The 19,175-nt window shown below is 43.1% G+C and overlaps 1 protein-coding gene across 1 annotated transcript; it reads right to left on the bottom strand.

The window, feature by feature from the left end:
- Positions 1-9,931: 9,931 nt before the first annotated feature.
- LOC106566769 (neurexophilin-2) lies at positions 9,932-15,571 on the bottom strand. The gene is made up of 2 exons (XM_014135138.2): positions 15,333-15,571; positions 9,932-11,335 (listed from the first exon to the last, which is right to left on the bottom strand). Exons 1-2 carry the CDS (start codon positions 15,384-15,386, stop codon positions 10,520-10,522), a joined length of 870 nt encoding a protein of 289 aa, XP_013990613.2. The 5' UTR covers positions 15,387-15,571; the 3' UTR covers positions 9,932-10,519.
- Positions 15,572-19,175: the final 3,604 nt, after the last annotated feature.

Raw genomic sequence — 19,175 nt, 5'->3', positions numbered from 1 at the left:
AGGCCTTATTCACCCACGTCTTCTGGCACTACGGGGTGCCCGAGGATATCGTCTCAGATCGAGGCCCCCAGTTCACGTCCCGAGTGTGGCGGGCGTTTATGGAGTAAGGAGTGACTGGGGGTTTCGGTCAGTTTGACCTCAGGGTTTCACCCCGAAAGTAATGGGCAGGTAGAAAGGGTAAACCAGGAGGTGGGCAGGTTTCTGCGGTCCTACTGCCAGGACCGGCCAGGGGAGTGGGCAAGGTTCGTGCCATGGGCAGAAATGGCTCAGAACTCTTTGCGCCACTCCTCTACCAACATGTCGCCATTCCAATGTGTGTTGGGTTATCAGCCAGTCCTGGGGCCATGGCATCAGAGCCAGACGGAGGCCCCTGCGGTGGAGGAATGGGTTCAGCGCTCAAGGGAGACCTGGGACGCTGTGCAGGAATCCCTGGAACGAGCCAGGGAGCGACAAAAGGCGAGCGCTGACCGGCGCCGCAGCGAGGCCCCCGTGTTCACCCCAGGGGAGAGAGTCTGGCTCTCGACCCGGAACCTGCCCCTCCGCCTGCCCTGCCGGAAGCTGGGTCCGCGGTTTGTGGGGCCATTTAAAGTCCTGAGGAGAATAAACGAGGTGTGTTACAGATTACAACTTCCTTCTTATTATCGTATTAACCCCTCGTTTCATGTGTCTCTCCTCAGGCCGGTGGTAGCTGGTCCGCTGCAGGAAGATGAGGTGCTGGAGGTCCCTCCACCCCCCCTGGACATCGGGGGGCCCCCGGCGTACACAGTCCGGTCCATCTTGGACTCCAGACGCCGGGCGAGGGGCCTGCAGTACCTCGTGGACTGGGAGGGGTACGGCCCGGAGGAGAGGTGCTGGGTCCCGGTGGAGGACATATTGGACCCAGCGCTCATCTTGAGGAACGTGTGTTTTTTTCCCCTCTGTTGGTTTTTTTGTGTTTTACCACCGCAGAAGTATTTAAGGGCTGCGTCCCTATTTTCTGACGACCATAACAGTTTTCTTGAATTAAAGTGTGTTCAAGAATTCACTGTCTCCTGCGCCTGACTCTACCTCTCCTGCTTTCTTGAGCCAGCCTTGACAAGTACCTTTCCACCTCTATGAGTATGTGCATCAGAATTCTTGATTGGAAAGAGCCTGCTGTGACCATATCACCGTACAAGACAATACAGCAACAATTCTACTCTACACTGAAGTGAAAAAGGTAACATGATTTGAGAGGTGACACATAACACGTGAGTTTTGCTTGGTGACATTTGTGTAAAGCTTTTGTAAAATGCATCTCAGTAAGACTGTAAAATCAACCTCAGTTCTCGTGGGTTTGTGATGGGTAGGGGGTTTGAGGAAATGTTTGAAGGCAAATTGTTTTTCTAATCCATGTAATATGCAATGACGTGTGTTCATGGGTGCCAAGGGAAGCCAGGCTTCCCCCAAAAATGTACCAAGAAAAAAAGAAATAGACATATAAAATAATGTATCTTTCGTCTCTCTGTGTTTTATAATTTTCCTTCAATTCACAAGAGGCTGAATGTATCTCACCGGAGAAAGCATCCGAGCGAGCGAAACAACGCCCCCATGTCTCTGTATGTGTAGCCCATCTATCTGATGCTGTCTGGTCAAAAAGAGTATGACATTGTTGCCACCCGTAGCATTGAATGCAAGGAAAGCCAGTGAGCAATTGGCCTCCCTTTATTAAAAAAGTATACAATAATATCCAATCAGCATTGAGCTAAACTGAGCTAGCTCAGCTGTGAATGGTCCTAGTGCACCAAGGGAAGCCAGTTGGTATTTGGCTTCGAATTAAAATACTACAAATCATTGACAGAACTTGAATTGTTGCATTTCGTTGTTTTGTCCTCCGGTGGATAGATAGCTAACTAAAATGGTCCCTTATCTAAATTAGCCATGGATGGAGATAGGGATTTGGACCTGTGGTTTTACTTAATACTTAAGTCTAATGTTAGCTAGTTGGCTCATCGTTGCCCATGAAAGGAAGTTACATTTGAGCAAGCATTTTAGCCAGGTAGCCTAGGACAATAAAAAGTAAAAGCATCAGTGGTGTCAGTGCTGTTTATTATGAGGGAGGACAACAACAAAAAATAATGAGTGTGACCTTATTTCTATTACAGCATATTGGATTACTGTCATTCATATTCCATTCATCCAGTTCAATGTAACATCGATAGGTTTAGGCTACTACATGATACTCAAATTTTCCCTATACCCATCATGAGGTTGCTACAACCTAGCCTATGAATGAAAGCTTACAACGTAGGTGCATACAGGTCGAGAGACAGTGACAAATGGACAGACAGTGACACATTCAATACCGCCTTGTAATCATTAGTCCAACAGTTGCAAACGAGAGTTTATTTTGGGCAAATTCAGGCATTTTTATCCCCGTTTCGTTTGCTTCCGTTTAAGAAATGTTTTTCAACAGAATCGGCGGAATGAATACGCCACTGATCACACGTAAACACCACGTTGTATTCCTCTCGCCTCTATGAACTCTCCTCCTTTTACCTTTTCCCATCCTTTGTGGACTTCAATGCACAACACATCAGCTGTGTGACCAGGCGAAAAAAACTTTCCAAGCCAAACCATGTCATAACTGCTACACACAGCCTACATTGTTGTCCCCATATCACCACTTCATTAAGTCAGGATTCCTATTTGACTCAGCCATGCCTTAAAGTTAATAAAACTGTTCACAAAACAACATTTGTAGTAAATTAGTATTGTAATAAAGTTCGCTAGACCACATGAGAGGTTGGGAAAGTACTGGAGCAGAGTAGCTTAGAAGCTGCCACCACATTTCTTTGACCTGAACTGTCCAGCGTCAAAGGATGGCACACAAACTCAACACAGATATAGCAAACAATGATCTTCATTAACTACACATTTGCATAAGACAGCCTGCATGAAATGCTCGGCGACCTACTAAATTCTTGCAGTCTCTGTAACCCAATCAGGAGTTCTCCAATGACCCGAAGTTGTAAGGCACACAGGTTGTTAGGTGTAATAGATAATACGATAAAAAGTAACATTACACACTAGTGAGATATACGGTTAAGGAGAACTGAACATCTAAGGTTCTACTACATCACTGCAATAAACTGGTCAATAAAATGCAATTGTACAAGCATGCAAATTCACTGCACACAGGAGCATAATATCTTACACATGGTCCAGAGACCCACACGTGATACTGCTTTAAAAGCAAGGAAGATGGCTCACATTCCTAGAAACCACACTATTCTATCTGGTTCCCCAAATTCCTTCTCACTACCAATCTTCGTTGCCGGCTGCCCTACCCAGCAGCAAACAAGAACCTCCCCCCGTTAAGGTGAATGCAATGCAGAGACTTGCAAGGGCTATCTGGACCCCTACAAATCAGCCGGGCTAGACAATCTGGACCCTTTCTTTCGAAAATGATCTGCCGAAATTGTTGCAACCCCTATTACTAGCCTGTTCAACCTCTCTTTCGTGTCGTCTGAGATTCCCAAAGATTGGAAAGCAGCTGCTGTCATCCCCTTCTTCAAAGGAGGGGACACTCTTGACCCAAACTGCTACAGACCTACAGTGAGGGAAAAAGTATTTGATCCCCTGCTGATTTTGTACGTTTGCCCACTGACAAAGAAATGATCAGTCTATAATTTTAATGGTAGGTTTATTTGAAAAGTGAGAGACAGAATAACCACAAAAAAATCCAGAAAAACTCATGTCAAAAATGTTATGAATTGGTTTGCACACACCAGGTTTGCACACATCTCAGGAGGGATTTTGTCCCACTCCTCTTTGCAGATCTTCTCCAAGTCATTAAGGTTTCGAGGCTGACGTTTGGCAACTCGAACCTTCAGCTCCCTCCACAGATTTTCTATGGGATTAAGGTCTGGAGACTGGCTAGGCCACTCCAGGACCTTAATGTGCTTCTTCTTGAGCCACTCCTTTGTTGCCTTGGCCGTGTGTTTTGGGTCATTGTCATGCTGGAATACCCTTCCACGACCCATTTTCAATGCCCTGGCTGAGGGAAGGAGGTTCTCACCCAAGATTTGACGGTACATGGCCCCGTCCATCGTCCCTTTGATGCAGTGAAGTTGTCCTGTCCCCTTAGCAGAAAAACACCCCCAAAGCATAATGTTTCTTGACCAGGGGGACCTTGCGGGCGCTGCAGGATTTCAGTCCTTCACGGCGTAGTGTGTTACCAATTCTTTTCTTGGTGAGTATGGTCCCAGCTGCCTTGAGATCATTGACAAGATCCTCCCGTGTATTTCTGGGCTGATTCCTCACCGTTCTCATGATCATTGCAACTCCACGAGATGAGATCTTGCATGGAGCCCCAGGCCGAGGGAGATTGACAGTTCTTTTGTGCTTCTTCCATTTGCGAATAATCACACCAACTGTTGTCACCTTCTCACCAAGCTGCTTTGCGATGGTCTTGTAGCCCATTCCAGCCTTGTGTAGGTCTACAATCTTGTCCCTGACATCCTTGGAGAGCTCTTTGGTCTTGGCCATGGTGGAGAGTTTGGAATCTGATTGATTGATTGCTTCTGTGGACAGGTGTCTTTTATACAGGTAACAAACTGAGATTAGGAGCACTCCCTTTAAGAGTGTGCTCCTAATCTCAGCCCGTTACCTGTATAAAAGACACCTGGGAGCCAGAAATCTTTCTGATTGAGAGGGGGTCAAATACTTATTTCCCTCATTAAAATGCAAATCAATTTATAACATTTTTGACATGCGTTTTTCTTGTTGTTATTCTGTCTCTCACTGTTCAAATAAACCTACCATTAAAATTATAGACTGATCATTTCTTTGTCAGTGGGCAAACGTACAAAATCAGCAGGGGATCACATACTTTTTTCCCTCACTGTATATCTATCCTACCCTGCCTTTCTAAGGTCTTTGAAAGCCAAGTCAACAAACAGATTACCGACCATTTCGAATCCCACCGCACCTTCTCCGCTATGCAATCTGGTTTCAGAGCTGGTCATGGGTGTGTCTCAGCCACGCTCAAGGTCCTAAACGATATCGTAACCACCATCGATAAGAAACAATACTGTGCTGCTGTATTCATTGACCTGGCCAAGGCTTTCGACTCTGTCAATCACCACATCCTCATCGGCAGACTCAATAGCCTTGGTTTCTCAAATGATTGCCTCGCCTGGTTCACCAACGACTTCTCTGATAGAGTTCAATGTGTCAAATCAGCTGGCCTGTGGTCCGGGCCTCTGGCAGTCTCTATGGGGGTGCCACAGGGTTCAATTCTCGGGCTGACTCTTTTCTCTGTATATATCAATGATGTCGCTCTTGCTGCTGGTGATTCTCTGATCCACCTATACACAGATGCCACCATTCTGTATACATCTGGCCCTTCTTTGGACACTGTGTTAACAAACCTCCAAACGAGCTTCAATGCCATACAACACTCCTTCTGTGGCCTCCAACTGCTTTTATATGCTAGTAAAACTAACCGATTGCTGCCCACACCCTCCCGCCCGACTTGCATCACTACTCTGGACGGTTCTGACCTAGAATATGTCGACAATTACAAATACCTAGGTGTCTGGTTAGACTGTAAACTCTCCTTCCAGACTCACATTAAGCATCTCCAATACAAAATTAAATCTAGAATCGGCTTTCTATTTCGCAACAAAGCCTCCTTCACTCACGCCGCCAAACTTACCCTAGTAAAACTGACTATCCTACCGATCCTCGACTTCGGCGATGTCATCTACAAAATAGCTTCCAATACTCTATTCAGCAAACTGAATGCAGTCTATCACAGTGCCATCCGTTTTGTCAGCAAAGCCCCATATACTACCCACCACTGTGACCTGTATGCTCTTGTTGGCTGGCCCTCACTACATATTCATCACCAAACCCACTGGCTCCAGGTCATCTATAAGTCTTTGCTTGGTAAAGCCCCGTCTTATCTCAGCTCACTGATCACCATAGCAACACCCACCCGAGCACGCGCTCCAGCAGGTATATTTCACTGGTCATCCCCAAAGCCAACACCTCATTTGGCCACCTTTCATTCCAGTTCTCTGCTGCCAGTGACTGGAACGAATTGCAAAAATCACTGAAGCTGGAGTCTTATATCTCCATTTCTATCTTTAAGCATCAGCTGTCTGAGCAGCTAACCGATCACTGTACCTGTACACAACCTATCTGTAAATAGCAGACCCAACTGCCTCATCCCCATATTGTTATTTATTTATTTTTTGCTCTTTTGCACCCAAGTATCTCTACTTGCACATCATCATCTGCACATCTATCACTTCAGTGTTAATGCTAAATTGTAATTATTTTGCCTCTATGGCCTATTTATTGCCTTACCTCCCTACTCTTCTACATTTGCACACACTGTACACAGATTTTTCTATTGTGTTATTGACTGTACGTTTGTTTTTGTCGCACTGCTTTTCTTTATCTTGGCCAGGTCGAGGTTGTAAATGAGAACTTATTCTCACCTGGCCTACCCGGTTAAATACAGGTGAAATAAATAAAATAAAATAAAAAATAAATAACATGAGTATAACGTCCGTCGTTAAAGGTAGACCAAGGCGCAGCATGGGTTGGGTTCATCATATTTTATTTAACAGTGAACCGGCAAAAACAAAACAATGAACAACACAACGAACGAAAAGTTTTGCAGGCTACTAACAGCAATACAAAAACAAGATCCCACAACACAGGTGGAAAAAAGGCTTCCTAAGTATGGTTCCTAATCGGAGGCAACGATAGACAGCTGCCTCTGGTTAGTAACCCTACTCGGCCCAACACAAAGAAATACAAAACATAGAATGCCCACCCCACACCCTGACCTAACCACATAGAGAAACAAACCCTCTCTCTCAGGTCAGGGCGTGACAATGAGACCCACCTGGATAAAGAAAGGTTCAATGAAAACAACTATCTAAAATCAGTAAAAGGGGACTGATTGTCCTCCATCGGGCAGGTCCATCCATCAGGCAGCAAAGTTAGTGGGCGAGCCTGAGTAGGGCTGGACTTTCACCCCTCACAGGGCTGGGTCCAGGTCGAAGGCAGGCAGCGCCCTCTTCTGACAGAGCACCTCGATCTGGTCTTCCACCTCTGCACGACCATAGGACCTAAGACAGCACAGGGAAACATTTCAGTAATGATATGAGGCTGTATAAATCAATCAATCCATCAAAGTGTATCTACTGTAACGACCAAAGTTAGGATGAAACCTGAAGAGGAACCAGACAGGTGCCATCCATTCTGGCAGGTTAAGATCAGGGTACATACACTATGACCATTACATGTACTGACAGTGTGGCAAAATTGTAACTCAGAGGTAGAAGAATTCTTATGGCCGGTGTGGCATGACTAACCTTGAGATTTGCGTTGAATATAGAGCAAGGTTTTTGTGGAACGTTAAAAGACAATAGTGAAATTCACTGTAGTGACCTTCATGGCAGACCAGTGCATATTTAATGATCATACTCAATTACTATCTATTCAAGATTAACAATCCCAGTTACCGTTGTTCAGAATATCTCTCTGAGTTCTTGTTGTTCGGACAAGAGCCTTAAGCCTCCAGAGCAGCTTGACTGCAGAAGTTGTAATAAGTCAAACAGACATGGTCAAATGATTTATTTGACTAATTATGAAAATATAATTACTACCCAAGTTGAGATTGGCCTGACACGGAGTTAGCGAAACAGGTTCTGGATTTCAGGCTAGCATGCAACTTCCATTAATTGAAAACCCTCACTTGCCATCAAATGTATGCACACATGACTGTAAGCCACTTTGGATAAAAGCTTCTGCTAAATGGCGTTTTTATTATAATGTTATAACAGAGGATACAAATAATATACATGAGTAGTTATCTCATGTAGAATCACATTGATAGAAAAACTCAGGACAACAAACAGATGAAGATGCATGTTGCATTGACAAAATCATTCTGGGGTTGACTTCCCATGTGATGCATCATATCAGTGTATCTGACGTTGCTTACACAGACATCAGAGAGAGAAACAACTGCTGCTCAGGGAGGGAGAATAGAGAACACCATATTTTTCTCCTTCCCGGTCTATCTCCAGTGTTACCCTAAAACTGTCAGTGTGTAGGGATCTTTCAGTCACACGTCAGTGGTATTTAAATGACACTTCACTGTGACTGAGGAGTCTTTGCTACTTGAGGGTATATCATTCTCCCATCCAACTCATTCTCCTCCACTTTCTCAGAGAACCTGAGAGAATGGATATATGATGGGATCAATCATGCAATCCAATGGAAGCTTTTGACAGTTTCGACTATTTTCATAGTCTCTGTTGGGCTGCGGTGTTGAATGAGTAACAGCATCTGCACATTTGAATTTCTCCCATTTCCTTTCCTACTTCAATGTGAATGACTTTCAAGTAAAGATGAGGGAACTCCTTTAATTTAGGATGAGCAATTCATAAATAATCTGATCATGTATAACTTCTCAATAAAACATCAACATTGGTTTTAACAGACCAGCATTGGTCACCAAACCAATCAGTCATTCATTCTGTCAGTCAGTCAGTCACATTTTCTCCAACCTTCCTTTCTCTAGGTATGTTTCTATTTCTCTCTATCTCCATCTCTTTGTGTATCTCTGGATTTCTTTGTAGTTTAAACTGTAACCTCAGAGGCAGGGTTAGGATCCACATCTCTGGCTAGGCTGTCCTGGCCTGTCCATAGCTCCACACTGGCTAAAGCACACTGGGACACCTGCAGGAGTGGCTGCCCCTCTTGCCCCACTGCTAAGTAAAAAATAATAGATTGCTGTGCACATACAAAGTAATCAAGGTTTGTTTGTTTACTGAAGGCCAAACCCTTGCTGCATGATATTATGCAACATCTGTTACTTTGGCCAGAGGGATGTTCAATTAGAATTTTGCTAAATAAAGTTTGGTTTAAAATGGTAGAATAAACCTGTCTAAATAGCTAAGTCTCTGCAGTCAATATAGTAATGGTGATACACGCCATAAAGATCATTTCTATAGTCCAACAGCCAAATCTCAGATTAATCTTTTAGGGGTTAAACCTCAGATTAATCACTCAAGGCAACATAGTGACCTATTTTTAACAAATCATTTACAAATCAAGAAAAGTCATAACCATGCATCTGCCAAACGATATGACAAACGTATAGGTGCAATATGCCTATTCAAAAACTGTGAAAGACAGCGACATGTATTATCCTAGTAGTATCTATAAACTTGCACATTGTCGGCTGGTTAAAAAACACTTCACACGTTGTAATAGCAGGTAAGTAAACACAGGACATACTCACTCACCAACACTATTTGTGGCAGAGTGTCACGTCCTGACCATAGAGAGCTCTTATTTTCTATGGTAGAGTAGGTCAGGGCGTGACTGGGGGGGTTTATCTAGTTTATTTAGTTCTATGTTGTTTGGTTCTAGTTTCTTCTTTCTATGTTGGGGTTTAGGTATGGTCCCCAATTAGAGGCAGCTGGTCATCGTTGTCTCTAATTGGGGATCATATTTAAGTAGTTGTTTTTCCCACCTGTGTTTGAGGGAAATTATTTTGAGTTAGTGCATGTTGCACCTCTTTTGTCACAGTTTGTGTTTTGTTTGTAGTTTATTGTTAGTTTTGCAAAGTTTCACATTAAAATAAAAGATGTGGAACGATACCCACGCTGCACTTTGGTCTCCTTCCTACGACGAACGTGACACAGAGATAGGGAGAGCATGTCTTGAAGCGCCAATAATGAGATTGTGAAATATTGACGGGACGCATGTGAATTGAGCACCAATTCACACAAATTAAATTCCAGATCATTGCTTCAGTCCAGAACAGGTGCTTAATTTCTGTACAGTAGAGTTAGTTTTCCTTACTAATGTTGTTGTCCCAACTCATTAGGAAACTTAGTGTGTGATGTATGAACTCAATAACACATCAAGCAAAACAACTGCTCATTTTAATATGCATTTCAAATCTACATTTTGCTTTCCATCATACATCATTTCATATCTGCTTGTAAAATTAAATTAAATGTAGATTTCGTATGTGAATCATACAGTATGACCAAACTCAATAATCAACATCGAGGTACTTTGCCTTGGTTGCGTTATGATACCCCCAAACTAACAGTGAAAATGTTAATGTAAGGGGTATGGGCAACGTGTGACAAATAAGCAGAACATTTCCACAAACATAACCACAAGTAATAAAAGCAGGGATTAGTGTTGTGCTGAAATTGGCATGCATATAGGGCATCACTCCCCCCAAGTCAATATTTTACCACAAATAGTTTACAAAATGATCTTACTATTATCCTACTTGATCTTCTGTCTTCTACCTTTCAGTGGTGAATTTGTTTTTTTAGGTTATTGTCCATATGCTGCTGACTTCCATTCTACTAAACACAAAGCCCTCCATCTGAATGTCTGTGTAAGGCCTAAATGTTGGTGTGGGGCCATCCATCCTTGCCGTTCAGCGCAAGCCCCTTTCTCCACTGGGATAAGAGATGTAGAAAAACATGCCGTAACAAGCTTTCTAGTTCATCGACTGTCCTCGTCGTCCAAATTGCTGGAGATCTGCCTTGAAGTTGTAGTCCGGACAGATCTTCTGCACCAGTTTGTAGTCGGTGCTGAGAAAAGAGATGAATATACAGAAGACCTTGAAGGGCTTGGCACAGATCCAGGCGGCATGAGACTGAGTGTGTTCTGAGTAGCAGGTCTGGGAGGGGTCATAGAGGCAGGGTTTGGTCTTCTTGGCCCTGTTGGTCCTCTGGTACTCCATCCTGCAGTTGAGGGCCTTCATCTCTTGCAGGTGCGCATTGATGGTAGACTGTGGCTGATTCTGGAACTGGAGCTCCGGGCTTCCCACATCCTCCCATTCCACGGCTTTGGAGGGAGGAACGATGCTTATTGAGATATTCCCTAGATGGGACGAATTGTGATGGAAGTACACACTGAAGGTGCCGTTGATGTGGTCCACTATCTTACTTGTCACCAGCAGGCTGAACTTGGTGGTTTTGATGTTGAGGTAGAAGTTTCCCCAGCCAAAGGACTTCTTAGCTTTGATAGGTGTTTTCATGGGGGGCTTGGGTTTGGAGCGTAACTGTGACTGATCCAGGGGTAGGGAGAGGTTCTGTGACCAGCCATGTGGGCCCACAGAGCTATAGTTTGTGGGCTTAGTCTTGGTGGATACGATCTGGAAGTCTTTGGAAAGGTGTTTGACTTTCATTGCAGCTCCAATGTTTCCATCTTCCCCTAACCTTCTTATGTCATAGGGAGAGGCCTGTGAGAGGGAGTCAAATGGGCTGAGGTTCAGATAGTCCAAGGTCTTCACAGCATCCTCCTTTTGCACCTGTGAACACATGAATGAAGGATACATTTAGTTTTTTTTTTTATTTGTTTGTGTGTCTCTCTCTGTCTCTAATGAATTGTGTCAATCGTCACGTGCCTGGAGGCTTTATATGGATATAACCTTGATCAAGTACATTAGATAGAAATCTACTGATCAGTGTGCACATAATCCTAAAAATACAATTAAGAGTACATGAGCGTTAATGGGGAATTGACAAAGACATACAAACAGCTGAGTGTGAAGTCAGCTTGGCTCCATGTCCTCTGCTGTACCCATCTGTCTTGAACCCTTCAACCGAATAACCATATATCTCCGTTTTGGAAGATTTTGGTGATATGGTATATTTCTAGTTGTACAGTGGATATGAATCATCCAAATGTAACCGATGTGAAATGGCTAGTTAGTTAGCGGTGGTGCGCGCTAATAGCGTTTCAATCAGTGACGTCACTCGCTCTGAGATTCTGGGTTAGAGTCCAGGCTCTGTTGCAGCCAGCCGCGACCGAGAGACTCATGGGGCGGCGCAAAATTGGCCCAGCGTCGTCCGGGTTGGGGGGGGTTTGGCCAGCAGGGATGTCCTTGTCCCATCGTGCACTAGTGACTCCTGTGGTGGGCCGGGCACAGTGCACGCTGACACAGTCTCCAGGTGTACGGGGTTTCGTCCAACACATTGGTGCGGCTGGCTTCCGGGTTAAGTGGGCATTGTGTCAAGAAGCAATGCGGCTTGGTTGGGCTGTGTTTTGGAGAACGCACGGTTCTCGACTTTCGCCTCTCCCGAGTTCATATGGGAGTTGCAGCGATGGGACAAGACTCTAACTACCAATTGGATACCACGAAAAGGGGTAATTTTTAAAATAAATATTTAAAAATAGAAAGGGAATAGTGTTCTTCCTCAATTATCTTTGGATGGAACTTTATAAGGACTCTCACTGAGCTAGAAAGCCTACCACCTATCAACGTGTTCCATAAAAAGACAGAAATGTTAATAAACCCATCAGTCTTTTTTTGTTTTTTATCAATCCAATATTTCAAATCAAATCAGAGTTGGTAATGTACACAGATTTGCAGATGTTATCGCAGATGCAGTGAATTGTTTGTATGCACAACGGTGGGTTGTAAAATCTACTACATTGTACTGTATGCCAAGCCCACGGGATTATAACCATACAGCATAGCATGTTCCCAATCCTATCCATTCATTGCTAATTTTATATTTTCTTGCTATATACCCTGACCCAGCTCACTGTATGTTAGCCTACACATCATCAATGTACAGTATACCTATAACTACATTTCCGCTCCCTGCATGCCTTCTTATAACTACTCTCCTGGCTGTAATCCACTGTCTAACAAAAGTTCCGTTACAGAACCCTCAGCAGGCTAATGAACTCTGAGCCACTGCATTCATCTCCTCCACTAGCAGGGTGATGTGTCAGCCATGCTCCAGCACTAATTGGGCACCACACTCTGACAGCCATGCCCGTGGCTCTGTGTCAGGGTGTCTGAATGCCAGGCCATGGCTGGTTAGAAGACAACCTTACCTGGGGAATCTCAGCTCATGGTAATGGGGATGGCCGTGAAAGATGACACATGGTTCTCACTGCTTTATTGTCTAGCATGGGCAATAATCATTACTGTACTGACATGATCATCATACTGTACATGAGAATGATGCTGGGGAACTCTGAAGTGAGGGAAAAAGTTGTGTTTGAGAGGCTGCTTATGGCCATCAGCTTCTGTGAAAGGAATATCTAACCAAAATGGTGCTGCTGTTTAAGCTTAGGTATTGTGATGTGCACCTGAGTGAAGAGCTCAACCTGAGTTGCCCCACTATGATAAATGTGTTAGACAAACTACAGTGAGCAATAAATGAACCGTATGATTCTCCAGATTGTGTATGCTGAGCAAATGATCAGTTTAACCAGACACATCTGTCAACCCTTAGGATGATGTTTACAGGCAAACCATATAGAGTTCCATCAAATGCTAATTTGCGACTGAAGAGGCCCATTAAATAATATATTTCCAGTGATTATTAGTGCATGAATAGAAAGGTGTTGACTCTAAGCAAAAATGCTTTATAGCCTATAGGTTGGTTACCAGAATTCAGTCTGCCTAGAAAATAATCCCAGTTCAATAAGAATGGGTGTTCTTCAACCTTAGTGGGAATTCTTTGAATTAATTCCTGATTTATTCAGTGCATGCATAACAGGTAATGAATTTTTCTAAATGTGGAAACAGTGTCATTTCAGCAAAGAAATTCAATGTGATGATGTTGAATCAACATGGAAAACTGATTGGATTTGAGAAAAGCCATCAACGTAAGGGAATTTCATATTTTTTAACCTAAATCACATGACATGGTGACATTTTCTGTTGATTTCACATTGAATTCACATTAGTTGACAACTCAACCGTAAATCAAAACTAGACGTCTGTGCCCAGTGGGTAATTAATGCCATTAAGTAAGAGAACATCTTGAGACCTTACAAATGCATAGATGCAACTATCAGTTGGAATTATTCATCACCATGAGACGGTTTTAGGGAACCAGAGTCCTCTGGGGTATGTTGAAAATAAGAGAAATAAAGAGAAATTAACTTTGAGGAAGTTCTACCCAAAGCTATTATCCTATGATATCATGATCAACATATCTGTTCATAGCCTACAACATCATAACTATCAACCTACAATAGATATAGAGAATGTCTTACCATTGATTTCCATCTGTAACCTATGGCTTTGTGGTAGTGTGAGGTGCACTGAAATACTACTCCCTCTATGTTCAGCAGAATAATTATTCAGATCATTTATATGGTCCAGTTGTTTTCTTGCCCCAGGGATAGATGTGCGATATAATGGGAATTTAATCTAGGACATATTTATGCTTTATTATACTGAACAAAAATATAAATGCAATTTCAAAGATTTTACTGACTTACATTTCATATGAGGAAATCAGTCAATTGAAATACATTCAATTAGGCCCTTATTTATGGATTTCACATGACTGGGAATAAAGATATGCATCTGTTGGTCACAGGTACTTTAAAAGACACGGGCCTCAGGAACTTGTCATGGTATTTCTGTGCATTCAAATTGCCATCAATAAAATGTCATTGTGTTCGTTGTCCGTAGCTTATGCCTGCCCATACCATAACCCCACCAGCACCACGGGGCACTCTGTTCACAACGTTGACATCAGCAATCCGCTCACCCACACAACGCCATACACATGGTCTGCAGTTGTGAGGCTGGTTGGACGTACTGACAAATTCTTTAAAACGACGTTGGATGCGGCTTATGGGAGAGAAATTAACATTCTCTGGCAACAGTTCTGTTGGAAATTCCTGCAGTCAGCATGGCAATTGCACACTCCCTCAACAATTGAGACATCTGTGGCATGTGTTGCGTGACAAAACTGCACATTTTAGAGTGGCCTTTTATTGTTCCCAGTACAAGATGCATCTGTGTAATGATCATGCTGTTTAATCAGCTTCTTGGTATGTCACACCTGTCAGTTGGATGGATTATCTTGGCAAAGGAGAAATGTTCACTAACAGGGATGTGAACAAATTTGTGCACAAAATTGGAAAGAAATCTGCTTTTTATGGAACATTTCTGGGATATTTTATGTCAGCGCATGCAACATGGGACCAGCACTTGACATGTTGCGTTTATATTTCTGTTCAGAAAGGTTTGGTACATCAAAGTGGTCACTGGTCAGGTTCACAGTTTACTCACTCCTCTTCTCAAATCAGCACCAAAAGCAATTGGGCAACACCAACATATGGACGGCACCTAGTGCTCTTCTCTGCACGCGAAGAGGCATAATAGACAAAGCATGAATGGGCACAAAGAGCCAAGTACTATTGTTATTTTACAAAAGACACATGGAAAAAATACAGCCACACATTTTTACTTTAACTCTCTGAATAGCACTTGCTTATCTGAAAATTATTGCCAACACTTGTCACGTGAAATATGTGAAATAGCTTACCGTTGGTAGGAGCCACAGACTGAAGGTGGCAAAGTTGATTAATAGAACCCTCATTTTGTCTCTGAATGTCTTATGTTGACGTACAAATCTGGACACCGGGGCAATCAAAGTCTGACAGCAATCCACTTGGAAGAAAACGTAGAACCCTTTAGACTAATAAGAAAGTCAAATAACATTTCGTTAGTGGCTTCAATAACATTTTGTCGTGAGGTCCATGGCTCTGTGAAAACAGGACGAACTGGGAGGAAAGAGAACATCAGGAAATTGTTTGAGAGATCCACCCTGCTTATATTATTAGACAGCCTCTGTTTTCATTTGCGCTCTCACGCTCTCCCTCGCACTCTCTCTCTCCCTTTCTGTCTGTGCCATACATGCACATGTCGGTTTGCTTCTCATCATTGTATAATGAGAACAAATTAGAACTAATTTGTATATGAGCATAATTTCACAAACCACCTACACTTTGTAGCTGGCATTCTTTTGAAATTGACCATGGTAAATATAGATCATTGTCCAAAAATTCTAATTGTGAAGCTATTAGGGATTAATTATATACTCCAATATGTACGCTATCAACTGTGGGCAGCATGTGAGAGCATTAAAATCATAAATACCCTCTCATGAATCTGGTAATAAATTACAGAGGAAATCTTACAGGATGATGGTATGAAGGCTTGTTACCACTCTGCTATTGTCTATCTGTCACCAAACCTCCTGGCTCGTTATGACTCTTACCCAGAGATGTGACTTCTTAAGCAGCACAATTTGACAGCCTACCCCTATGTCCCTGGTTCTGCCACTGGGAGGCTGACACAATGACAGGAACTCTCTCCCTGGGGAGTGGGGAATATAAAGACAGTACCAGCATAGTGTCAGTATGTGTGCAGAATGTGGATAGAGTTTCTGTAGACTATTGGTGGTTGGTGCTGACTTACATACAGTCTTGGTGTGTGGAAACAGCCTGATAAGGCAGGGAAATTATCGTTTCTCAATTGCCCTCTTGTCTTTTTTTACCACATGTGGTTCAAATTCCTTTGTCAACATGCACTGAACAAAAATATAAGCGCTGAAATAAAAGATCCCAGAAATACTCCATTCGCACAAAATGCTAATTTCTCTAACATTTTGGGTACAAATTTGTTTACTTCCCTGTTAGTGTGCCTTTCTCCTTTGCCAAGATAAGCCACACCTGTAAGGTGGATGGATTATCAAGAAGATGTTTAAATAGCATGATCATTGGTCTAAGGCACTGCATCACAGTGCTAGCTGTGCCACTAGAGATTCTGGGTTCGAGCCCAGGCTCTGTCGCAGCCGGCTGCGACCGGGAGGCCCATGGGGCGGCGCACAATTGGCCCAGTGTCGTCTGGGTTAGGGAGGGTTTGGCCGGCAGGGATGTCATTGTCTCATCGCGCACTAGCGACTCCTGTGGCGGGCCGGGCGCAGTGCACGCTGACCAGGTCGCCAGGTGTACGGTGTTTCATCCGACACATTGGTGTGACTGGCTTCCGGGTTGGATGTGCATTGTGTCAAGAAGCAGTGCGGCTTGGTTGGGTTGTGTTTCGGAGGACGCATGGTTCTCGACCTTCACCTCTCCCGAGTCCATACGGGAGTTGCAGCGATGAGACAAGACTGTAACTACTACCAATTGGATACCATGAAATTGGGGAGAAAAAAGGGGTACATTATTTATTTATTTTTAAATAAAAATAGCATGATCATAACACAGGTGCACGTTATGCTGGGGACAATAAAATGCCACAAAAAAATGTATAGTTTTGACACACAACACAGTGCTACAGATGTCTCAAGTTTTGAGGGAGCGTGCAATTGGCATGCTGACTGTAGGAATATCCACCACAACTGTTGCCAGAGAATTTTATGTTAATTTCTCGCAGTGGAGCAGGTAGACAACTTCTAGTTCCGTCGTGAAGAAGGCGCAACAGTGCCTCTTCCCCCTCAAGAGATGTAAAAAGTTGGCATGTGCCCTCAAATCCTCAAAAACTTCTACAGCTGTACCATTGAGAGAATTTTGCCTGGCTGCATCACTGCCTGGGATGGCAATAGCACCGCCCTTGATTGCGTGGCACTACAGAGGGTGGTGCGGACCGCCTAGTACATCACTGCGGCCGAGCTCCCTGCCATCCAGGACATATATACTGCTCAAAAAAATAAAGGGAACACTTAACCTCTCTAGGGCCGGCGGGACGAAATCGTCCCACCTACGTAACAGCCAGTGGAATCCTGTGGCGCGTTATTCAAATACCTTAGAAATGCTATTACTTCAATTTCTCAAACATATGACTATTTTACACCATTTTAAAGACAAGACTCTCGTTAATCTAACCACACTGACCGATTTCAAAAAGGCTTTACAACGAAAGCAAAACATTAGATTATGTCAGCAGAGTACCAGCCAGAAATAATCAGACAGCCATTTTTCAAGCTAGCATATAATGTCACAAAAACCCAGAAGACAGCTAAATGCAGCACTAACCTTTGATGATCTTCATCAGATGACACACCTAGGACATTATGTTATACAATACATGCATGTTTTGTTCAATCAAGTTCATATTTATATCAAAAACCAGCTTTTTACATTAGCATGTGACGTTCAGAACTAGCATACCCCCCACAAACTTCCGGTGAATTTACTAAAGATTTACTAAATTACTCACGATAAACGTTCACAAAAAGCATAACAATTATTTTAAGAATTATAGATACAGAACTCCTCTATGCACTCGATATGTCCGATTTTAAAATAGCTTTTCGGTGAAAGCACATTTTGCAATATTCTCAGTAGATAGCCCGGCATCACAGGGCTAGCTATTTAGACACCCAGCAAGTTTAGCACTCACCAAAGTCAGATTTACTGTAAGAAAAATGTTATTACCTTTGGTGTTCTTCGTCAGAATGCACTCCCAGGACTTCTACTTCAATAACAAATGTTGGTTTGGTCCCAAATAATCCATTGTTATATCCAAATAGCGGTGTTTTGTTCGTGCGTTCAAGACACTATCCGAAAGGGTAAATAAGGGTGACGAGCATGGCGCATTTCGTGACAAAAAATGTCTAAATATTCCATTATCGTACTTCGAAGCATGTCAACCGCTGTTTAAATCAATTTTTATGTCATTTTTCTCGTAAAAAAGCGATAATATTCCGACCGGGAATCTGCGTTTAGGTAAAAAGACGAAAGAAAATAAAGCACGGGGTCGACTCGTGCAGGCGCCTAAGCCCATTGTCCTCTGATCGGCCACTTGCCAAACGCGCAAATGTGTTTCAGCCTGGGGCTGCCTCGATATCATTCAGCTTTTTCCCGGGCTCTGAGAGCCTATGGGAGCCGTAGGAAGTGTCACGTTACAGCAAAGATCCTCAGTCTTCAATAAACAGAGACAAGAAGAACAAGATCTTGTCAGAGAGGGCACTTCCTGTAAGGAATCTTCTCAGGTTTTTGCCTGCCATATGAGTTCTGTTATACTCACAGACACCATTCAAACAGTTTTAGAAACTTTAGGGTGATTTCTATCCAAAGCCAATAATTATATGCATATTCTAGTTACTGGGCAGGAGTAGTAACCAGATTAAATCGGGTACGTTTTTTTATCCGGCCGTGTCAATACTGCCCCCTACCCCCAACAGGTTAAACAACACATCCTAGATCTGAATGAAAGAAATAATCTTATTAAATACTTTTTTCTTTACATAGTTGAATGTGCTGACAACAAAATCACACAAAAATAATCAATGGAAATCCAATTTATCAACCCATGGAGGTCTGGATTTGGAGTCACACTCAAAATTAAAGTAGAAAACCACACTACAGGCTGATCCAACTTT

The sequence above is a fragment of the Salmo salar genome, chromosome ssa13 (assembly GCF_905237065.1).
Source record: "Salmo salar chromosome ssa13, Ssal_v3.1, whole genome shotgun sequence".
Classification (NCBI taxonomy): Eukaryota; Metazoa; Chordata; class Actinopteri; order Salmoniformes; family Salmonidae; genus Salmo; species Salmo salar.
The sequence above is the reverse complement of the archived record's forward strand: the minus strand, read 5'-3'. Positions and strand labels throughout refer to the sequence as shown.